Source organism: Syngnathus floridae, chromosome 6, assembly GCF_059516105.1.
Source record: "Syngnathus floridae isolate MCC-2025c chromosome 6, RoL_Sflo_1.0, whole genome shotgun sequence".
In the NCBI taxonomy this organism is placed as follows: domain Eukaryota; kingdom Metazoa; phylum Chordata; class Actinopteri; order Syngnathiformes; family Syngnathidae; genus Syngnathus; species Syngnathus floridae.
Window position 1 is genome coordinate 5,495,637 of NC_142418.1, and position 21,044 is coordinate 5,516,680.

At 42.9% G+C, this 21,044-nt stretch overlaps 2 protein-coding genes across 6 annotated transcripts; one reads left to right on the top strand and one right to left on the bottom strand.

The window, feature by feature from the left end:
* The first annotated feature begins 296 nt into the window (after positions 1-296).
* Positions 297-8,002, top strand: sergef (secretion regulating guanine nucleotide exchange factor). Of its 3 annotated transcripts, none has more exons than XM_088378755.1 (12): positions 297-390; positions 582-720; positions 952-1,104; positions 1,238-1,332; positions 1,428-1,488; positions 1,560-1,673; positions 1,751-1,813; positions 2,062-2,220; positions 2,287-2,438; positions 2,783-2,963; positions 3,638-3,674; positions 6,042-6,189. In XM_088378755.1, exons 1-11 carry the CDS (start codon positions 349-351, stop codon positions 3,652-3,654), a joined length of 1,176 nt encoding a protein of 391 aa, XP_088234881.1. In that variant the 5' UTR covers positions 297-348; the 3' UTR covers positions 3,655-3,674; positions 6,042-6,189. The 3 variants fall into 3 exon arrangements, with proteins under 3 accessions (XP_088234881.1, XP_088234882.1, XP_088234880.1); XM_088378756.1 differs by having other exon boundaries at positions 2,783-2,979; positions 6,042-6,140; XM_088378754.1 differs by lacking the exon at positions 2,783-2,963 and having other exon boundaries at positions 6,042-8,002.
* On the bottom strand, positions 7,113-20,233 carry kcnc1b (potassium voltage-gated channel, Shaw-related subfamily, member 1b). 3 transcript variants are annotated; one of them, XM_088378753.1, is made up of 4 exons: positions 19,161-20,233; positions 14,362-15,277; positions 11,855-12,028; positions 7,113-8,776 (listed from the first exon to the last, which is right to left on the bottom strand). In XM_088378753.1, the coding sequence occupies exons 1-4, from the start codon at positions 19,722-19,724 to the stop codon at positions 8,667-8,669; spliced, it is 1,764 nt and encodes a 587-aa protein (XP_088234879.1). In that variant the 5' UTR covers positions 19,725-20,233; the 3' UTR covers positions 7,113-8,666. The 3 variants fall into 3 exon arrangements, 2 of the variants coding, with proteins under 2 accessions (XP_088234879.1, XP_088234878.1); XM_088378752.1 differs by lacking the exon at positions 7,113-8,776 and adding an exon at positions 9,232-11,004; XR_015859058.1 differs by lacking the exon at positions 7,113-8,776 and adding an exon at positions 10,903-11,004 and having other exon boundaries at positions 11,108-12,028.
* Between the last annotated feature and the right edge of the window lie 811 nt (positions 20,234-21,044).

Genomic DNA, 21,044 nt, shown 5'->3' on the forward strand with positions numbered 1-21,044 from the left:
TAATAGGCCTACATTTCTAAATGCAGATATATGTAGAGCTCTTCTGAAATAACAAAAAAACTCATATTTTTCTACAAATCAATGTATAGACATAAGAGTTAATTATGGTGACTAAAATGTATTTTGCCTCAATTTGGTAAAAATCGTTATAACTGCTTCTGTAGGATGTATATATGCATATTTGTAGTTTATTGCATGAAATTAAAATGTTTGAATCAACTTTTGGAATTCTAGTTTGAGGACTGCGGTTGATAAAAAATAAAAAAATCACGTACACGTTCACAGCACTTGCATAGTTACGTTGTACGACAGTGTCGCGAATCATCCCAACGTAACCCTTTACGGCCCATGGCAACTATCTTGCGGCAGGAATTTTGTTTACTCGCATGGGTAAGTTTGTAACCTAGTATTCAATGTTTACATTTAGGAGTTGTGTTTTTATTCATTTCATGAATGCTGCCATGCTCTTTTTCTAATGTTATCTTAAAATTCGTTGAAAAAGTTTTAACTTCGACGCTACGTCATTTTATATAAAAACCATGTTTGGACGCAATCAAACTTTATGAAAATATGTTTGTCAGGGGGCCAACAGTTACGGGCAACATGGGCAGGGACATGAGGAGGACCAGGCTGTCCCACGCCTCTCGAACAAGATTGCTCTGCATGGAAGGACGGTCCAGGCTGTTTGCGGTGGCGGGGGACACACGGTGGTTGTCACTGGTACGTCATCAATATAACAATCAAGCATCAGCAGAGCAATTCATAAACCAACTCATAGAAAATTGCCACATTGTATTCAGTAGCTTCAATGAACACATTTTCAGCATCTGCCGTGTACTTCATGTATATATGTACGATCATTGTGTACTTTGGGAAAGACTTTTAGGGTGTATATAAAAAAAAACAAAAAAAACTGGAAACAGAATTCCACCATCATGTGCTTTTGTACAGACGATGGAGAGGCGTTTGTGTGTGGGCAAAATCACAGAGGCCAGCTTGGACTTGGCCACACTGCCAGCTGCTCAACACTTCAGCACTGCACGGGCCTGAATCAGAGGGTCACAAATGTTGCCTGTGGCTGGGACTTTACTCTTCTTCTTACTGGTGATTATTGAGAGTCTTTCACTGTTGTCTCACTGCAGCAAATGTTAATATTCCTTTGAAAGAAAAAACAAACAATGAATTAAGTTAAGCCGTAAATATTCTGAAACAGCACTAATCATCTTATTTCACACAGATTGTGGTAAGCTATTAGCGTGTGGCTCCAATGTGTTTGGACAGCTGGGTATTGGTCAGATGACTTCACACTCTGCAGAACTGGTGCTCATTGAGGTGAGCACATAATAGATGCCTTCAAGTTTTTTTTAAGTGTGTAGTTGCACCTTATGTCGTGGCCTCTGATTTTTCCTTCTGTTGCCTACTCTTAGGGTTTGAAGGAGCGTGTGGTGAACGTAGCAGCAGGTCTCCGGCACGCTCTTGCAATCACAGGTATTCACTATAAAATGCATCACTGTGTTTCCTGTCAGCAATAAATCCTGCCCAATCTGTTCGGCTCCCAGACTCAGGATGCGTCTACCAGTGGGGGACAGGTCTTCAGAGCCTTGCCAAGAAAGCACTGAGTCCAGACCCTGTTCCGTCACACCTCAACTCCAAGGTTCCTTCTCCGGTGCCAGGTAAGACAGAAAGGGGAGGAGTGATGCCTAGTTTGATATTTGTTGTGGTGACATGGGTTGTTTTGGTCATGCTGCAGGTTTGGATCAGAAGATTTCTCGTGTTGTCACTGCAGGCTCAGCACACTGTGGGTGCCTTACAGGTAATAATAGCAAAATAGTTCACCTCAAAGTACATTAATAACCAGGATTGTCAAGAGACCATCATTTAAAAGTGCATTTCAAATATTTTTCTACCCGCAAGGCCTGCTGGTTTGCACTTCTGAACTGTCATGCACAACATACCCATCTTTCTCTTTAGTCTGTCTTGTAATTAGTGAATCGGTGGCTCCTGATTACTGCTCTGCCTTTGCCAAATGAAGACTAATGTTGCCCTGTTTGTTTCATCCAGGAGACGGTGATTTATTTCTTTGGGGAAGCAACAAGCACGGCCAGCTGACGGCCACCGAGCCCTTTCTGTCTACGCCCGCTCCGCTCGAGCGCTCACTATTGAATGGAGAGAAAATTGTAAATGTGTGGAGCGGTTGGACTCACATTGTTGCTCAAACAGGTGAGCTGCAGTGTAAGGAATGTGTTTTTTTAGTCTCACATAATTAAAGAGAGGCATATATTTCAGAGACTGGGAGAGTGTTCACTTGGGGCAGAGGGAATTACGGACAACTGGGCCAACCCCCGCCCAAAGGCCCAAATCCTGAGCACCAATCAGCAAACAGTGGCGGGCAGACTTTCTTGCCTGCTGAGGTGAATGTCCTCTACGGAGCAACACAGGTAAGCCTTATAGCCATATAAAGCCTGATGACCCTGTAAGAAACGCAACTTATATGTATATTTTTTTTATTAATTTCGATGTTGGCCTTGTGGTCTGTCAGGTATTCATCATGTAAGTACTTTAGTAGTCCAGCAAGGGGCAGCCAACACCCACAAAAGGAAGATAAAGGAAGCTGAAAGTTGTTTGCCATTGGATGTCATAGTTCGCCTCGTGAGAGTGAGACACCTTGATGAAATACATCATTATACGCGCAATAAAAAAACATGTGCACTTTTCCATTATCGCCCACAAGGGAGGGAACCATTAATATCTTGCGCAGTCAGAGGTTTTTTTTCTCCCATAGGGCCCATTGCATGGCAGCGTGGCTGTTAACCTGCAATCCAAATGGTTGCTATATGACAGGAGAGGGCTGCTAATAAAACAGATGTCAAGGTTGGCCAAGGGTGAAACTCCGGATCGTTTTTATCCAACCCGCGGAGATCGTCGACACAGCGGCGGCGTATGTCATCGTGCCGTCACCTTATGTGCGTAAAGCTAAAGGTACAGATGGATTTGCTGAGTGGACAATGAATCTCTCCGAGTCCGCCGGGGCTCGGCATGACGTGCGTCCACACCCACAGAGTCAATGTTTAAATAGCCGTCACATTTTTATGAGGCGTATGAGCATAACAAATAATAGCCTTGTCTGTCGTATGGCTGACCTGCCACTCTTTGCGGAAGCGGGAACAGGCAGTAAGCAGATAAAGCATGATTAGTAAAGATGTTGATTGCAAGAGGAGAAAGCCATATAGTAGCACTTAGAGACCTCTGGGCTTCCACTCAAGTGGAGATTTATTCATTTGCTGCTAGGTGTCACTTCCAATTTCTGCTGCTGTTGCAAACAGTGGAAAATCTCCAGAAAGAAAATCGATTGCTTATAAGAAGAAAAAAAAAAGTCAACAAAGTCAGGGCACACATTTGTTCTTAGCATAAAGTCCTCTGGCAACACAGCAGTGTTTTCTTAATTTGGGATTTGTTTTGTTTTTACCTACAAGATTAATTCAGTATTGAAAAAAGTTTGCTGGTTTTTTTTGTGTGTAGATATTGTTGTGTACGTTTGGCGTGTCTGCTGGCTCAGCAGTTTGTAGCAATGACGCCCTTATGAAAGTTCAGCGGCAGCCTCCAGTGCGCATATTAAACGTCTTTTTTCCCCCTGCAGATTGCCTGTGGATCTGAACATAACCTTGCCATTGTAGGTGAGTACTCTCCTAAAGGCTACATGTCATGTGATTGTTTATCTTGTCTTAGATGATGTGTTATGACTAAGATCTGGGCAAATTATCCACTCAATTGCACTGGAAATGAACAACGCTAACGCGATTATGCCACATTTTTACATGCGGCTGAAACAAGAGAGGGAAGACATAATAAGTCTCTTTGACTCCCAAAGATTTATTCTGGCAGTATGTTAGAGATTACACGTCATTGTGAAACATTTATCCTTCTGTCGGCTTCCGAAGATTTCTGAGGTCATTTCACGGTTCTGCGGTCCTTTCCACTAGGAAGTAATTATAGCACACCGGGATTGGGATCACTGACGGATGCAATTACGCGAGCAGGCCTGTAAATGAGCAGAATTAGTCACACACAGATTTTCAGGCGACTTTTTCCTGTTGGAGGACTTTGAGATACGTAAGAGCAAAATATGACACATTCCAGAACGAGAAGGCAATCTTCTTGTGCTCTCTCATCAAATATACAAAGATGTGTGCCTCTTTTACTCCCCGCCTCACATCCAGCAACTGGCTTGATGAAGAATTTTTAGAAGTCAAATTTTTCTCACATTAAATTTTGAACACTGACCCAGTTGTTACATCACAGCGAATATAAATACATCTGAGGAAGATGAAACACGAGCAGAATGCTCCTTCAAAGCACATGCAGGTATATATATATTTTTTTTTCTTTTTTGAATTAAAGTTACATTGTGTGCTCTTCAGACAAAATGAAGAAATATTGAACAGGAACTCGCAATCAATATTGACGGGGATAGGCTAACGTTCAAGGGCCATATTTTAAGCCAGGTCGTTCATAAATTCTGTAAAATATTATAATAATGCTATTTCTATATAATACTCTTAATTAAAAAGTTAAAGAGTGGAATCTCTCCAAAAGCATCAGTTTTCAGTGAGGGTTGCACCTTTATTGAGCAATTAGAGAGCAAGCCATTTTAATATTCATTTAAATATTCAATATTTTGTGAAAACAACAGACCCACATAGGGACTGACCAATAGTGTTAATTTGTAAAAACAAAGCATCAGGGAACTGCTTTTTGGATTCTGAAAGAGATTATTTTGGTTTTAAAAAGTCAGCGCTGGTGCGGGCCATGTGTGGCCCGCTGACTGTACTTTGCCCACCCCTCGTTCCAGATGCTGAGAAGGCAGACCAGGGAACGGGAGGTGCTCAAGTCAACCTCACGTAACTCCCTTCCTCCACCACGCTCCCCTTGTTCCTTGGAGCTGTCTTGAGCGCAGCGGCGGCGGGAGCAATGAAATAGCAAAACAGGATTGGAAATAGAGACCTGAGTGCTGCTATTTCTGGTGCTCAAGTAGGTCAGGCGGAAAGCAACCAAGAGCATAGCATATCTGTTGCCGGCTCTGCACCTGAGGAAGTGCCCCTCCCCACCGATGAGATTCGTGGTCAAGGGTGCGAGAGGGTCGGAAGTTGCTCTTCATCCAATCTGAGAAAAGATCTTAGTTTATGACAAAACATGGTTCACATGCCCTAAAATAGAACAAGAAGTCATCCCAAACTGTACAAGTGTTAATTAGTTGACATTTAGACGGCCGAACGGGAAAAATCATTATCAACAGGATGCGTTGAAAAGGAAATTGCTTTTGGTCTCAGCATCTTGATCTCGATCCTTTTTTTGTTGCGCAGAAAGTGCAGCACTTTGTTACCATGGAAACACTGATGTGTGCTATGCTCCTGTCAGTGAGTCCATGAATAAAGCACGGCGCCCAAATAGCGCTCTCACCTCCGCTGAGCACAGGCCTGAAACTGAAACTGAAAATTCACTTCGGGATGAACACTTGTTACTGGATCCCGAATAGCGATTTAGAGGTAAACGTTATTTTCGGCACATGTCTGTTGGTAGCCGTTGCTAGCTGGCAGAGTGTCACACTTGACATAAGCTTGCTGGCATGACATCTTGGTATGCTTGCCGGCAAACGCATATGTTTGGCTGTGCGTGTTCAAATCTTTTGACGCCAAGCGAGAGAAGACGGACGGACGGACGGACAAACAAAGCATGAAAGACATGACAGCCAGATTGGGAGAGCTCAAGGATGTGTTACCCTCGCTTCTGTTGCCATGGTGATGGAGCCTATTAGGTAACAGTGTTGCCATGGCACGTGTCTCCTCGGTGATGCAGCCCCGACCACACCCACTAACAAACCGTCCAGCTGTGATGAGCGGGGAGGCCGACTGGTTGTCAGTATGTGTGCGTGTTTTGTTTTCTGATTTCTTTTTGTCTTTGGAATTCTGCTTCATCCGCCCCCAGGCTGTTAAGATTAGCTCAGGCGTTGCTACACTGACCCCCCCGATCCGTCTGCTTCTCAGGGGAGCGTCTCCTTTCCTGGGGCTGGAACGAACACGGAATGTGTGGAGACGGTTCGCTGGTTGACGTCTTTGAGCCGCAAGTCGTTCCCGGCCTCAGACCTCTTGTCATTGGCTGCGGGGCCGGACACTCTATGGCTGTGTGCGCCGGGAATACGTGTGAAGACAAGTGACAAACTACACGCACGCCATTTACATTGGAGCCAACGTGCAACCTGGATTTACACCTGCATTCATATTTTGGAATTATTTTATGAATGAACGTTCATCTGACTGATTACACTGCTCAACGGCAAATTTGAATCAGACATGGCTTTATGAATCCCATATTTGTATCATTTTAACGCTGATTCAAAAAAATGTCTTTACGTTTTTTTTATTAGGCTTTGAGGGTATATTAAGTTTTCAAGTTTGACCTATAAGCTATAAGCTTGCGTTCAACTCCAATTCGACATCCATACACAAGGCGCACCTGATTATAAGACACATTGTCAATTTTAAGAAAATGAAAGAATTTTAAGTACGCCTCATAGTCTGAAAAATACAGTATATTATGGTTAGTATACTATTATTATGAAACCCTGCCAGAGAAAAAAATGCTACCATATTCAAAATCACCACAAGAAAGCAATTTAGAAAATTTTCTTTCCATGGGTTGATAGTGGGAGGGATGGGCTAGAGCTTCATCTTTCCACGTCAGCGCTTTTATTACCGTGATCTTGAGTGTTGGGAGGGACTCAAAGTCCGTCGTAGCAAATACCACCTCATGATTTACTGTCGCATTCAGAATTGCTTTTCTCGTTACCACTTTCATACGTACGTGGCATTAATTCCACTTGGGGAACTTTGCCTGCTGCATTTGACCCAGCTTGAATATTTATAAGCTATGCCGACATCTGCAGTGCAGTACCTGGTGACCACATGAAGGTCAAGGGCAATGGGCCCTTGGGTAGTATTGGATTTTTGTTTCATCTACTCCAGTTGATTTATTGCTGCTTTTATTTAGGTCTATTTATGCTAATATAATACAGACACGATTTTCCAAAACAATAAACCAACACCCCCTGAAAATCTCGTGTTTGTTATTTTTGAAATTTTATTTAACACTATTTCTTGTACAAGTCTGAACGATATTGTTCAGAAAAGACACCAAAAAACCTTGAACCAACAAACCAATCAAAACTACCACTGAAAACTCGACTAAGAGAACTAACCACAAATTGTACGGTGTTCAAAAATACACACCCACAGACACTCTTTAAATCTCACTCAATGTTACACATTCATTGCCTCGTATGTTTTATGAATTCTTTAATGAGTGTGTTTAATCGTAATGGTGCCGATGTGTTATTGTTTCTGCGATAGTGACTAGCACAGTTCCCAGTGGTTTGTTGGCAGTGTAATTGCAGTTGTTTGTTAAAAGTTGGTCCCTTTTATTTTCAACTTTTCCAAACAATGAAAGCTGCATCTCGAACAAGGCTATCGTGGTTGTTATCTACTCGTTATGATGTTTGTTGCCTCTCCACACTGATCCACACTGGGCATCCTGCGTGTATTAAAACTCAACCCCCCCTGTAAAATGACATTTTTAATGTGATGATTAGACGACTTAAAATTTTACAAATAAACTTATTTACCAAAAAAATTATTATTTTTCACCAAACCAAAGAACCATTAACAATCTACACACTTAAAATAACAAAAACATACATATGGGGACTGACTTGACCCCATAGAACAAATTAGTGAAACAATATAGCCTTTACCAAAAAAATTGTCTTGAGTCTGAACAAATCGTTTAAGAGATTTTGTTCAAACTTAAATTTTGTTACTTTTATTATACAACCATCATCACCACCAAATTTGCTATTTTACAGGAGGTGTTAACTTTATATATCAACTGTCTGTGTGTTGGATGAGCTCTATCTGTTGACTGATAACAATAAAATTATCGCTACCTGTGATACATTATTTCATCATATTAAACAAGTTATAAGAATTTGTATGACAGAGGCACTTGTCCAGCACGATGTATTTACAGTGTTTTGGCATCTGTAAATACAAGTATTACTTATTTGATTTTCTGTGAGTTCTTAACAGCATATTTAACCATTCAAGGCCTCAAAAAAAAAAAAAAATCAATCTGGAGTTCAAGTATGACATTTTCATGGATGTTTCCTAAAACCTCATCAAAGGAATGTTAAAAGTAGAGCAGTGCCAAAAAGTGCAAAAGTCTAAAAAAGAGGTGAGCATGAGTGTGCAAAGTGTGTTGTTCGTGACAGGGGGAGAAGGAAGGTGATCACAAATCGCAGCAACCACTTTTGTGTTTGAACACAGGAAGCACACACATATTTGATGATCACTCCAAAACATTGCTACACACAACGTCGGCACACGTACACAAAAAAAGCGTATTTACAGCACTGGCACACACACACACACACACACACACACACACGTAAAATAGGCACACAGATTACAACACAGTAACCAGTCACAGATATTTAGCTACATAAGGCTTGACAACAAAACGTCCTTGGTGCTACATCTATGCTGAGTTTGTGTTGATCAGGGTGCCGCTCTCACGCTCTTTTTCAAAATACTAAGTAATACACACAATAATGCTAATCAGGTGGGTGATGGGCCATTATGGGTCATACACATAGTGGTCGGTACACCATGGTTCATAACACAAACTGACTCAGTTGGTTGTCTGCTCCGGTGCTGTCTCTGGATCTCTATAAACATATAAAAAAAAAAAAAAAAAAAAAAAAATGAAAAGAAATTATTACACCAAGTATGTTTTATGACGGAATTAATGGTTGATGGCTGATACCTCCGCGGTGCAGGGAGAGGTGAAATGACACTTGGAGGGTAAAAAAAAAAGTGCTCTGTTAGTCGCTCATGGTAAAAGGCAGCTTTACCATGTGTGGTACTTCCCATGCGTAGCCAAGGCATCAGACAAAAAACGGATTGTCTGGTCCGGACTCAAGAGTCGGTTAATCAACATGCCCGATCATGCGGCCTTTTAAAGGTAGAGATACTTTTCAGTCTTTGTCATGCGGATTTTTTGTCATGCTCTCACCGTTGGTCACCTTTGTTTTGTTTCTTTGTTGTTCCCATACACGAGTATCGGGAGGGGAGGGGGGGGGGGGTGTATGCATGTGCAGTTGAATAAAAATGGAGTCTAAACGCTCATTGAGTACAAAATTTATTTCATGCAAGGACTTATCTGTACATTTTTTTTATTTGAATACTTTTCTGTTGCATAAATGGAAAATACATGCATTTACCTTTCCCCAAGAAGACCCACATCCCATTGTTTTGTAATTTTTTTTCTCCACCTGCATCTCTTCACAACAAATCTTCACAAGATTTTGTTTTCTTAGTATATAATGTCCATTGATCACCACAAAAGACATGACTTGAAATGTAAAACTCTGCTTATTCAGAATGAACGTACTCATGTATTTAAATATTCTTGAAATTTGTCAAATTTCTGATTGGTCAACATAAGATGTGACAAAGTGCCTTGAAAAAATGTGTATCGTAATTAAAACAGATTTTTTTAAAATTATTCTTATAATTTATTCTAACGTAATATACAGTATATATCTCGTATGTTTTCGAGTGGCCCCTGAATAAATTATGTGCTTCATTCTGCGAACAGATTATTATTTTTTCCCTCTTCTAACAATTATTTTCTAAATAGTTTCACCATAATTACCCAAAAATTATTTCCTTGGACTTAAACTGTGTGTTGTTAAATGAAATCGTAAGCAGCTTTTAAGTGTATTCATGCTACAACAAAGTTGTATTGGGTCAAAATATATATTTTTTTTACTTTGCCTCAATTTCAACAGACGATTTGAAAAAAAAAGTCCTATCGGTAGATATGGTCGTTTAAAAAAATTATTTGTACCAAATAATTTCAGTTGTCGAATGGATCCAAGAAAATATCTGATATATTGGGGAAAGGCAAAGAATGGTAGCTACATAAAAATCTTGCTATGGCTGAGTCTCTTGTATAAAGCTGTCTCAGGAAATGCATAAAAATGGCAAAGCTTTGCGATGGTTTTGAAAGACAAATGTTTTTTTCTCTTACAGTTACTGCATTACAGTTAGCTTCTTGTAGAACATAATTTCTCATGCAGTTCATGCAAAGGACCAAACACTTTTTTTAGTTCTTGTTGACATTATTCATTACTAGTGTCATAAGAATTCTCATCATCTCCAAGCTGCATCGGACATCATCTTGCTGTGCTTGTTTTTCTTTTTTTTTTTTTTTTTTTAGTGTGTGGCCATTGCGACAGCATTGGCTTGTTCAGAATTGTCTACTACTTTTGCAACGTACAAAGAAAGCACTTAAGAGGAGTTTCCTTAACACCTGGCAATGTTGGATATGTTTTAAAAAAGCCATGTGTTGTTAATGTCCAGCATAATATTACATCTTATGAAAGTTCCCTGCACAGAATTGTCAAAAGCAGATGAGACTTAAAAAAAAAAAATTGTCGGCAGAAAAGTATGTGAGATCAAAAGCAACAGAGCAACAGGCAATGAAGTCAACTTAGGCGAAAGTGGTGGGCTTAAGAACATGTAGAACTTTCTCAGCAACTGAGGTGACCCATGCACGTGTGGCGTCTAGGATATGATGACACCCCCCTCGAGAGAGAGAGTTGAGTTTTCCAGGAAAGGGAAAAGCAGGAACAAAAAATGTCAAAAAGTAGAAGAAAAAAAAGTGTGTGTGGGGGCGGGGTTATCTGACAGTAAACGATACGAAGTGTGGACTGGCCTTCCAATGGCATTGTATCTGCTACTCAACCATGCTACATAATGGATGGGATGGGAGAATGTGAGTGCTGCATTAGACAGGGTGGGCTGCAGGGCAGGGCGGACACTGAGGACACTCCAGAGGCATCCCCGCTCATGCCAGACATGCTGTTAAGGCTCCAAGGCTTTTCATAACCTTCAGTTGAAAAACAGAGAACGTTCTGAGTACACCGCAGCACCGTATCCATGACATGACCGTTGTTGTTTTTTTTGTGTGCTTCTTCTCGGTAATACTACACCTGTTGCTTTCTTGTTTTTGTCTCCAAAGAGAGAGGTCAACACACACTTGAGACGGATCAGATTTCTTCATGCATTGAGTGCTTCCGGAGTATGAGGACATGCACCGGGTGGTACTGGAATGGTTCGGAGGAGAACACTAGAAAAGGTAGGCACCTCAGGTAAGGGCTACTTGGTGTATTGGGAATGTTTGGGTGGAATCATAAAGTTGGGACTTCAAAAAAAAAAAAAAAGTGTTGTGCTCCTTTACCATTCTGATAGCACCCATCAGCAAGACACTTCATGCACCATTATAGTCAAGGGCAATGTACTCAAAATCAGGATCCCATGTGATATTTGTCATTAAAAACACATACATACATACATAGCACATCAATATTATTACTAAGCATGACATTCTAGATCATATAAATCTTCAAAATATTTTTACTGGTAAATAAATAGGGGTATTACATTATGCGTGGTATCAAAAAATAGATTATGTAGATGTAGACAACTATTATTGACATTTGTGGTGATTGTGCTTGGCCTTAATTCGGACTATGTACAATTCCCGAGGGAATAATCGAAGAGAAGCAGCGGCTGTGAAGGTGTCGTATTAAGAGGTTTGCAGTTGTGTGAGTGTGTTTTTTCGTGTGAGTAATAACACTCGGCAAAGAAGGTGGGGGGGGGAGAAAAAAGGGGGCGTGTCCTGTCTAGGGCGTGTCAGTATCTTACGGGGGCCTGCGATTGGCTGTTACTGTACGTACCCCTCCTCGCTCTGCCCCCCGTGTGGTTGGGCCGCTCGGCCGTGGTGACCAGGAAGCAGGGCCGCTCTCTTTCGCTGGGGCTGAAGATTTCTTCGGGAGATATGGCCTGGTCGATGTGAGGGCAGTCCTCATTGGCCAGAGCGGCGTTGGCGGCCTCACCGTTCAGCTTGGAATCTTTGCATACAACAAAGAACAAATAAAAGAGCACATAGGGAGCGGCAGGGGGGATCTAGTCATCGTCATGTCTACGTTTTCCATAATGGCTCCGTATGTGGATTATTGTGTCGCTGATGTGTCATGTTTACCTTGCAATTTGTCTTTGGAAGGTTTGCAAGCACATGCGGGCTCTGTTTATATACCAAGGTAAAAATGTAAACGCAAGAGGTAGCCCATTGTTTGGATTGCAGTTTGTTTGCCAATTCTTTGTTGAGCATGATAACACAAAGTAGTGGGGGAGGCACATGCGCCAAGCTAGAATTCATTTGAGTCCCAGTTGTCAAACTTTGGGCCTCGAGGTCTGTTATCCTTCATTTTTTAGATGTTTCCCTCCTCCATCACACCTAATCTCCTCATAGCTATGGATTTAAATACGTCGTCTGTATTATTACTACTCGATCTTAGTGCTGCCTTTGACACTATAGACTTCGATATTTTATTAGGGCGTCTTAAAAGTTGTGTTGGTATTTCAGAGTCAGCACTAGGCTGGTTCTATTCCTATCTCTCAGACAGGACGCACCAAGTGGTCCATGGCAATACGTCCTCTGAGCTCTATAATGTTACGTGTGGTGTCCCACAGGGATCATATATTAAATATCATATTAGTTTTCAATGCTACGCGGATGACACCCAATTATATATGCTGTTATCGATGACAGATCCGCGGGACTGTTGTAATCTTGAGGCGTGCCTTGCGGAGATCAAGCAATGGATGTCTCTCAACTTCCTTTGTCTTAACCCAGATAAAACTGAGATGCTGATAATTGGTCCTACTCGTTATCAACACTTATTTAAGGAAACCACTATAACTATAGATAACCGTACCAGCTCAGTGGCCTAGTGGTAGAGTGTCCGCCCTGAGACTGGAAGGTTGTGGGTTCAAACCCTGGCCGGGTCATACCAAAGACTATAAAAATGGGACCCATTGCCTCCCTGCTTGGCACTCAGCATTAAGGGTTGGAATTGGGGGGTTAGATCACCAAATGATTCTCGGGCGTGGCACTGCTGCTGCTCACTGCTCCCTTCGGGGATGGGTTAAATGCAGAGACAAATTTCACCGCACCCAGTTGTGTGTGTGACAATCATTGGGACTTTAACTTTTACTATCACTCAGAGTGATACTGTAACTAATCTCGGGGTAATATATTACCAAACACTCTCCTTTCAAAAACACATTAAGAATATAACCAGAATTGCGTTTTTTCACCTTCGTAATATTGCTAAGATTCGTCCGTTCCTCTCGACCGGGGATGCGGAAACTATTATACATGCGTTCGTCACGTCGCGCCTGGACTACTGTAATGTATTATTCTCTGGTCTTCCTAAGTCCCTCATCAAAAGTCTACAGTTAGTACAAAATGCTGCTGCGAGGCTGCTCTCACGGACAAGGAAATTTGATCACATTACCCCAATATTAGCCAACTTACATTGGCTCCCGGTCCATTTAAGATGTGACTTCAAGAAAGCTGATAGCGGCTAGCTGGATTCTCGGGGACCAATTCAAGATGAGGAGACTGCAGCTCAACCTTCTTGAAGACACTGCCAGGACAATCGAGGGAACCTCTGATATCCATTTTTTCATTGATTTTCATATTATGTATTACTTGTGCCCTCTCTGCATCCATTACAACCTGGTGATCATGAAAGGGGGATCCTTCCATCTGTGGTCCCTTCTCAAGGTTTCTCATTTTCCCCTGGTTGGGTTTTTTTGAGTTTTTCCTTGCCCTTTTGGGAGCTTAAGATCAGGGGATGTTTTGAGAATAATTGTCAATTTTTGTCTATGTGAAGCCCTTTGAGACTGTTTGTGATTTGGGGCTATACAAATAAACTTAACTTGACTTGACTTGACTTGACTTGACTTAATTCAAATGATCAGCCAATCAGCAAGAGCCTGGTAACGATCTTGATCATATGAATGGACCCTGCCAACTCAAAGAGGGACCAGTGCCCAAAAAGCCCCCCCTCTAGCTCGGCTAGTGAACATGACACTGCTCTTCCCTAAAAGCCAAGCTAATTGAATCACTGAATGAAGTTGTGAACAGTCAAGTGCAAAACTACTAATGATTTGCCCAATTCAGTCATTCTCTCCATTCAGGGTATGAAAATCATGTATTTTATTGATCGTGTGCTGGGAAAGTCTGCTGTTTAATCTCTCGCCTGACTCACCAGCTGACTGAAGTGTGGGAAGAGAGAAACAGCTGAATAGTGTTTTTTTTCCCAGGCCAGCAAACTGTTGATGATGTCAACAAGGAATGTTTTTGAATTATAATATGTAAAGAGCTTCATCCTACCTTGAAACTTTATCTCGAAAACGTCGTCGTGGGCGATGGGGCTCTGGTGTTGTGAGCTGATGCTTGATTTACAGAAATTTGGAGAACCAGGCTGGGGTGCTCGTGGGATATGCCTGTTTTTTTTCTTTGGTAGTTTCTGTTTCGCCATGGCCAGGGAGTAATACATTCCAAAATTGTTGACAATCACAGGGACGGGCATGGCGATGGTTAAAACGCCTGCCAGGGCGCACAAGGCTCCCACCAGCATACCAGAGGTGGTCTGAGGGTACATGTCGCCGTAGCCGAGGGTCGTCATGGTCACCACGGCCCACCAGAATCCGATCGGGATGTTCTTGAACTGCGTGTGCTCGCTGGCTCGAGGGTCGTTTGGGTTGGCGCCGATGCGTTCGGCGTAGTAGATCATTGTAGCAAAGATGAGGACACCCAGGGCGAGGAAGATGATGAGGAGAAGGAACTCGTTAGTGCTGGCCCTCAACGTGTGGCCCAGCACCCTCAGACCCACAAAGTGGCGAGTCAGCTTGAAGATACGCAGGATCCTAACAAAGCGGACCACTCGGAGGAAACCCAGCACATCCTTAGCTGCCTTTGAAGATAGCCCGCTGAGGCCCACCTCCAGGTAGAAAGGAAGGATTGCCACAAAGTCGATAATGTTCAGGGCATTCCGGATGAAATCAAATTTGTTCGGACAGAAAGTTATTCGCATGAGGAATTCAAAAGTGAACCACACTACGCAAACGCCTTCAATGTAGGTGAGGTAGGCCGCCGTCTCAGGTTCTTGGTAGGTGTGCTCCACCGTGACGTTGTCCACCAGCTCCACCTCTGTGCGGTTGATGATAGGATTGAAGGCCTCGTGGGTCTCCAGACAGAAGGTAGTGATGGAAACCAGGATAAAGAACAGCGAGGCCAGAGCCACCCACTGTGTGGGAAACCACATAGAGTCAGGAGAAAGCAACAGGAAGGGGGGCGGGTGGTGGGGGTGGAGTGGTAGAGGATGAAGAAGGACAGAGTGGTGAGTGAGCACAGTAACACACAATGTAATCAACCCCAGGCAGCCATTCTTAGCATTGCAATTTAATCTGAGACATCGGAATCTGCAGTGACAATGACAGTTCTACGCGCCGCGTCTTGATTCCGAAGTAGCATTAAACAGGAACAATCAATGCGAGCTCAACACCCCCCCTCCTTCCTTCCTCTGCTCCATCTCAAGGTCACAGAATATTCAAGGTTAGGAGCCGTCAGCAGTAACATGCGGGACATTTACGAAATACGTGTGAAACCTGGATTCAGTGCTGGTTTTTCCCCAACCAAGGTCACATTGACTAGATAATCAACTCCTGGGACTCATCAGGGTGGGCCGAGACTGATCAGGATGAGCTCCACTTTTATGTCGAAGCAACATCATCCCCGATGGCTGCAGAGTGCTTTACCTTTCGTCGTCATTGATTTGACGATCGCATTTCATCACATTTAGCCTGTGATATTTTTGATCTGCACTACATATGTAGGTGTAACCGATACACAATGCTCTCCTGGGTATTGATCGTTGGCTCTGTTCTTGCGCTATCCTCTGATCATACTGGATTACAGTATGCGTTACCGCCCCTGCCAATTGGGGGAAATCAGCCAATCAGCAGATCAATCACTGAGAAATGAGTCCGTTGTCACTTTATGATGTCAACAAATTTGGGTTTAGCGGGGAGGTGCAGTAAGTGCGCGTTCTCGCTGATGCACAAGTTAAGAAGTTGGGCGGAGTAATGAATAAACACGGGAGGGACGACGGAGCTGGAACCGGGCATGTCTAGCCATGAGAGAATTAAATATTCAAGTGAGCAAAGGGAAAACTGCATCTCAAGTCATTCGAGTGCATCGACGCCGGCTGAGATGGAAAGCAGGCCCTCATTACATCGAGTCATCAGTGGCAATTCTTGGAATTGCGACGAGGAAATGGTTTGCTGATGAATGTCTGCTTCCTGTCCGAGTAAGATTTCTTGTTGACTTGACTCCAGCTTGATGACTTTGTTGTCAAGATCGCCCCCCTCCCCTTCTTCCAATTTTTTTACCATCAGCTTCAGATTAATGCACAAAATGTTGTAGCGAAAGTTTAGCGCCGCATTCCGCCTCTGCAACCTTTGTGCGCATATACAACCCCCCGCAGCTACGCACTCTAAAATAAAAAGGTGAACTCAAGTGTAACAAACACCACACATGCATACCACGCGAGCTCCAAATTATATAGTTTCCCCCTAAATCTTAGCTTTATATGAAGCTTTTATTTTTATTTCTGTTTCGAAGCAGTGACACCTCATCAGTTTGGTTACCAGCATTGTGATATTCACATTGTGTGTGCATTTGTTGTGATCTATTGCATAAAGTTATTGTTCGCTACGCCTCCTCTACGTTGTGCTGTGCACAAAATAAATCCCTACAATAATATATAATAGAAACTTCAACCTCGAAAATACAATCAATTTAGGCCATGCAGGCACGCCGTAATGTGATTACGTTAACAAAAAATGCTTTGGGATGATGTAATCTCTAATTTATAGCTATGATCGGATCATGCATTGTTCAAAAATCAAAAAGGCCAATCAATTTATTACACTGATTTATGGCTCTATGATGTCAAATACTGAGGCGAGCTAGTCATGTTCATGTTTATCTTTGTATTTTGTCATCTGAAAGTATCTTGTGACATAGTGATTTGATTAGAGTGGATTTCTACGTTTCAATTGCTTCCCGCGACTATTATGCGTTGATATTTTTGGCAAAGTCGAGGTCATTATAGATCATAAGTGTGATGAAGTTACTTTGCTCTGTGGCCTGTGAACGAACAATCGCACCCTTTCAAACACTCCATGTCATCACAGCGCCTTTGTCTCAGTGACACTTGGGAAAAGCGTGAGCATTGAGGGAAAGGTGCCAGGTGAACACCACGGCCTGTTTATTGGTTAATGAACTCTAAAACAGCGAGCTGGCGCTTGATGTGCTGTGACAAGGCTTTTCCATTGATGTATCCACTGTGAATAGAGTCTGTAATTAAGTCTGGGGCTCTGTTCTAATTAATTTTCTTGCCTGTCTTAGTTGCACTTTGTCCAACCTTGCTCTGCTTTTATCTAAACGGAAGATGTGCTGTGGGAGATTTCTATGTGATGCTTGAAAGATGATGAAACGTGTGGCATTTTTTGTTATTTGTCCCAGTTCCAGGTGAAAACAAAATATTCTGGGAAAAGCCTACTTTGGGGTTGTTTTTGTTCTGTTTCTTTTTCAAGGTGGAGGGAATAATGAACAGCTCAGAGTTAGCAGAAAACTTTGTGTTTTGCTAGAAAGCCAACATTATGCCAAAAAAGGCCTACTAGAACAACAGAACTTTATTCTGGGATAATCAGAGTCACTTTAAATGGTGCTTGGTGTGCTGAACTTTGAAGTTTGAATGTGATTGGTCAGTTCTGAACACAATCACATCCTACTTAAAAGTGTGTGCATAGTTGTGCAACCACATTATTTTGTTGGAATTAATTAACCAACCACAATATTTTATTTGAATTAATCAATTAAAAATGTCAATTAATTTTATAAGTTGTCAATGAAGATTATTTATCTTGGTCTCATTTTTATGCCACAAAATTCTGGCACACAGGGGTGTGTTGACTTTTTATATCCACTGTGGATTATATCCAGAGTGAGAAACTGCGGATATAGTTAGCTACCACTGGATGGGGGAGGGCATTGGGGGGGTTATAATCAGGCTGCTGCAGCTGTTGAAGCAGCATGCATCGCAGCAGGCTTCAGAAGAGGACACTTGTCAACAAACATGTGGAGATGTGAAGTAATTGTCACTTTTTAGAGGCTCGAATGGAAAAATGCCCAAAAGCGGGGACCAAAAATGTAACCTTGGACCGCAACCTGATTTACCCATTTACCAAATCTACCCAGGGTGCCACGTACCCCGGAAAGAGCAGTCCTGATTTTTCTCATATGAGCTGTGGCGACTGTGAATCAGGGGCATTTTTTAATGTCTTAGTTATTTTACACATATAGTAGTAGTGACTTGGGATGCATATTTGACTCCATATCTCATATGGTTTCAATTGTGCCTATTGAGTGTTAAACTGGACACAAATCTACAGGAAGCCATGACTTTTTATATGAATGGTGGATACAGGTAGCCCTGCCTCAGCTAATTAATGGAAGACCATTTAATTGTTCTGCCGGTCAGCATATGTCGCTGGCATAGAAATACGAAATATATTATATTATATTATATTATATTATATTATATTATATTATATTATATTATATTATATTATATTATATTATATTATATCATATTATATTATAAATATGATATTGGATGTCCCTCATTCTCTCGGACACGACAACTGCTTGAAAGTGTTTCTGATTGACTTCCTATTCCGATTGGCAAAGCACCACCAGCGCCTTTTTTGGCAGCATCGCAGGTTGAGCCCTATGAACTCTACCTAGCAACAAGTGTTCACTGTGAATATTTGTATGTGCATTGCATGCTTGAACATTTGCATTGCACTTGATAAGTTTTACAATTAATCAGTAATTGATTTTTGTCTATATAGTATGAAGGAAAAATGTGCCCATGTACACTGTACCTTTGCAAAATTGTTAGTTATTATTCCTCTGGCCAGCTAGATTTTGGGTTTATAATTTTACTAGCCTTAGTATTCCATCTATGCATTGGGAGAACAATTTCAAGGTCACCAGTCATTCATGAATTCACCCAGTGATTGCACGGGTAGGAAAAAAAGAGAAGTATGCGAGCAACTCACCCGTGCATATTTGGAGGAGTAGGGGTCCTCAAACAAAGCCCAAACGCGCTTCTGCCAGCGGCTCCACAAAGTGCCGCTCCGGGCGTCGGAAGAGTCTCCGTGCGCCAGCCTCCGCGTCATCTCATCCACATCGTCCTCCCCGTGCTCCGGCTCGGGCTCTGCATCATCGTTGCCCAAGTCCAACAACCCCCCGCCGCCGAAACTATCAAGGGCCTCCTCCGCCTCGCGGTGTTGTCGATAGGTCATCCAGCAGCACGGCTCCACGTCCGTCTCGTCGATTCCCCAGAACGCCAACTCCTCCTCGTAGAGCGGCCCGCACACATCGGCCGGGCAATGCAGCTTACCTGTCCTGTAATAATTAAGGATGTGCGCGAAGACGCCCGGGTGGCGGTCGAAAAAGAACTCCTCGATCTTGGCGTCATAGTCAAAGTGGTTAGGAGCGTCAGGCTCGGCCAGCCACGACAGTCGGGTGCCGGGTAGGGTGCGAAGGGTGCTGCGGTACGTCTGGTGCCGGATCCCTCCCACGTTGATCACGATGCGATCCTTGTCGTCGCTCAGGCCCATCGCGTCCCTTAAACATCGCTTAGCCAAGTTCCCCTCGTCATGGTGGCAAAGGTGAGAGCGACGCGCCGAGCCACCTGTCGTTTTCCCGGCGGGGAAACAAAAGCAAATCGCCGCCGGCTCGTCGCGCGTCAGGCGGCGGCGCGCTTTGGGGATGTGGACGCTGACGTGCCCGTCAGGCTGGAGGCGAAATCCAAAATGAACGCGGTCAATGGCATCACATGGATAATGGGCGTCACATCGTCGCCAAATCCAGCGAGAACTAACCGACAATGAAGTCCGCGCGTCTAACTGATATTCACTTTTTACTGACTCGTCTGAGCCAAGGTGATTACGGTGCTGGTGCTGAGAGGACAGCGCCTGTCCTGCTGCTGCTTCTGGTCCTCCTGGTTTTCGGTCCCTCCTCCGGACGCGCCTCCTTCACACCGACGCGCAGAAGCCGAGTGTAGCTCTTTGTCTCGGCACCACTGACACGTCTCCCTCTCCTCTTTTACTGTTGCTGCCGCAAAAAAAAAAAAAAAAAAAAAAAAAAAAAAGAAAAGAGCAAAGCAATCAGTCAGTAGCAGAAATCCAAAATCGGAGAAGCTGAGATAGGAATGTGGCTCACAACATGCCCGCTGCTTCCACTGTCATATCAAACGGAGCATGCCCAGTGATGCATCCTAATAGGACTGCTCTCCAATTACGGCCCTTTAAAATGCCCAATTTCCCTTCTTGTCACAGAGAAGGTGTGAACAACGATCCGCCCCTCACCAAACAACAACAATGGAGGAAAATGATTGAAGGCGTTCACTATTACATTTTAATTTCGCGCTAACAACAGTGTGCCGTGACCAAGACGCACTGCGAGAGTTAAAGAGTGACCATGAGTCAGACGTGGCTGCTGTGCGCATCCGCTCGTAATAAAAGGTGGCTTTTGTTTGGTTTTAATCCGCCAGCAGGGAGAGCTGTTGTTCATTGCAAAGAGGAGAAGTCACGGAGGCTGCCCATTATTATATTTGCTGATCTCGAAAGTATACCTCATTCACTCCTAATAGATGCATTCCCCCAATGGACACTTCATTAGGCACTTCAGTAGAATGTAATGATCGTGATAATCGCGGCTGTACTAAAATAATAATTGCTTTTGACGCGCGCTGCTCGGTGGACTAGATTTTTTTCACGTTTGCCTCAGTTTTGAGATGCACGTTAGATTCTTTTAAGACATGTTTACTTCTCTACTTTTACATTATTGGCGAAAGATATATCGCAAAAAAAACCAACGGGGCATTTGAAGTGGGTGTGTAGACTTTTAGTGCCTGGTTTATTGGAGGGTGAACAGTC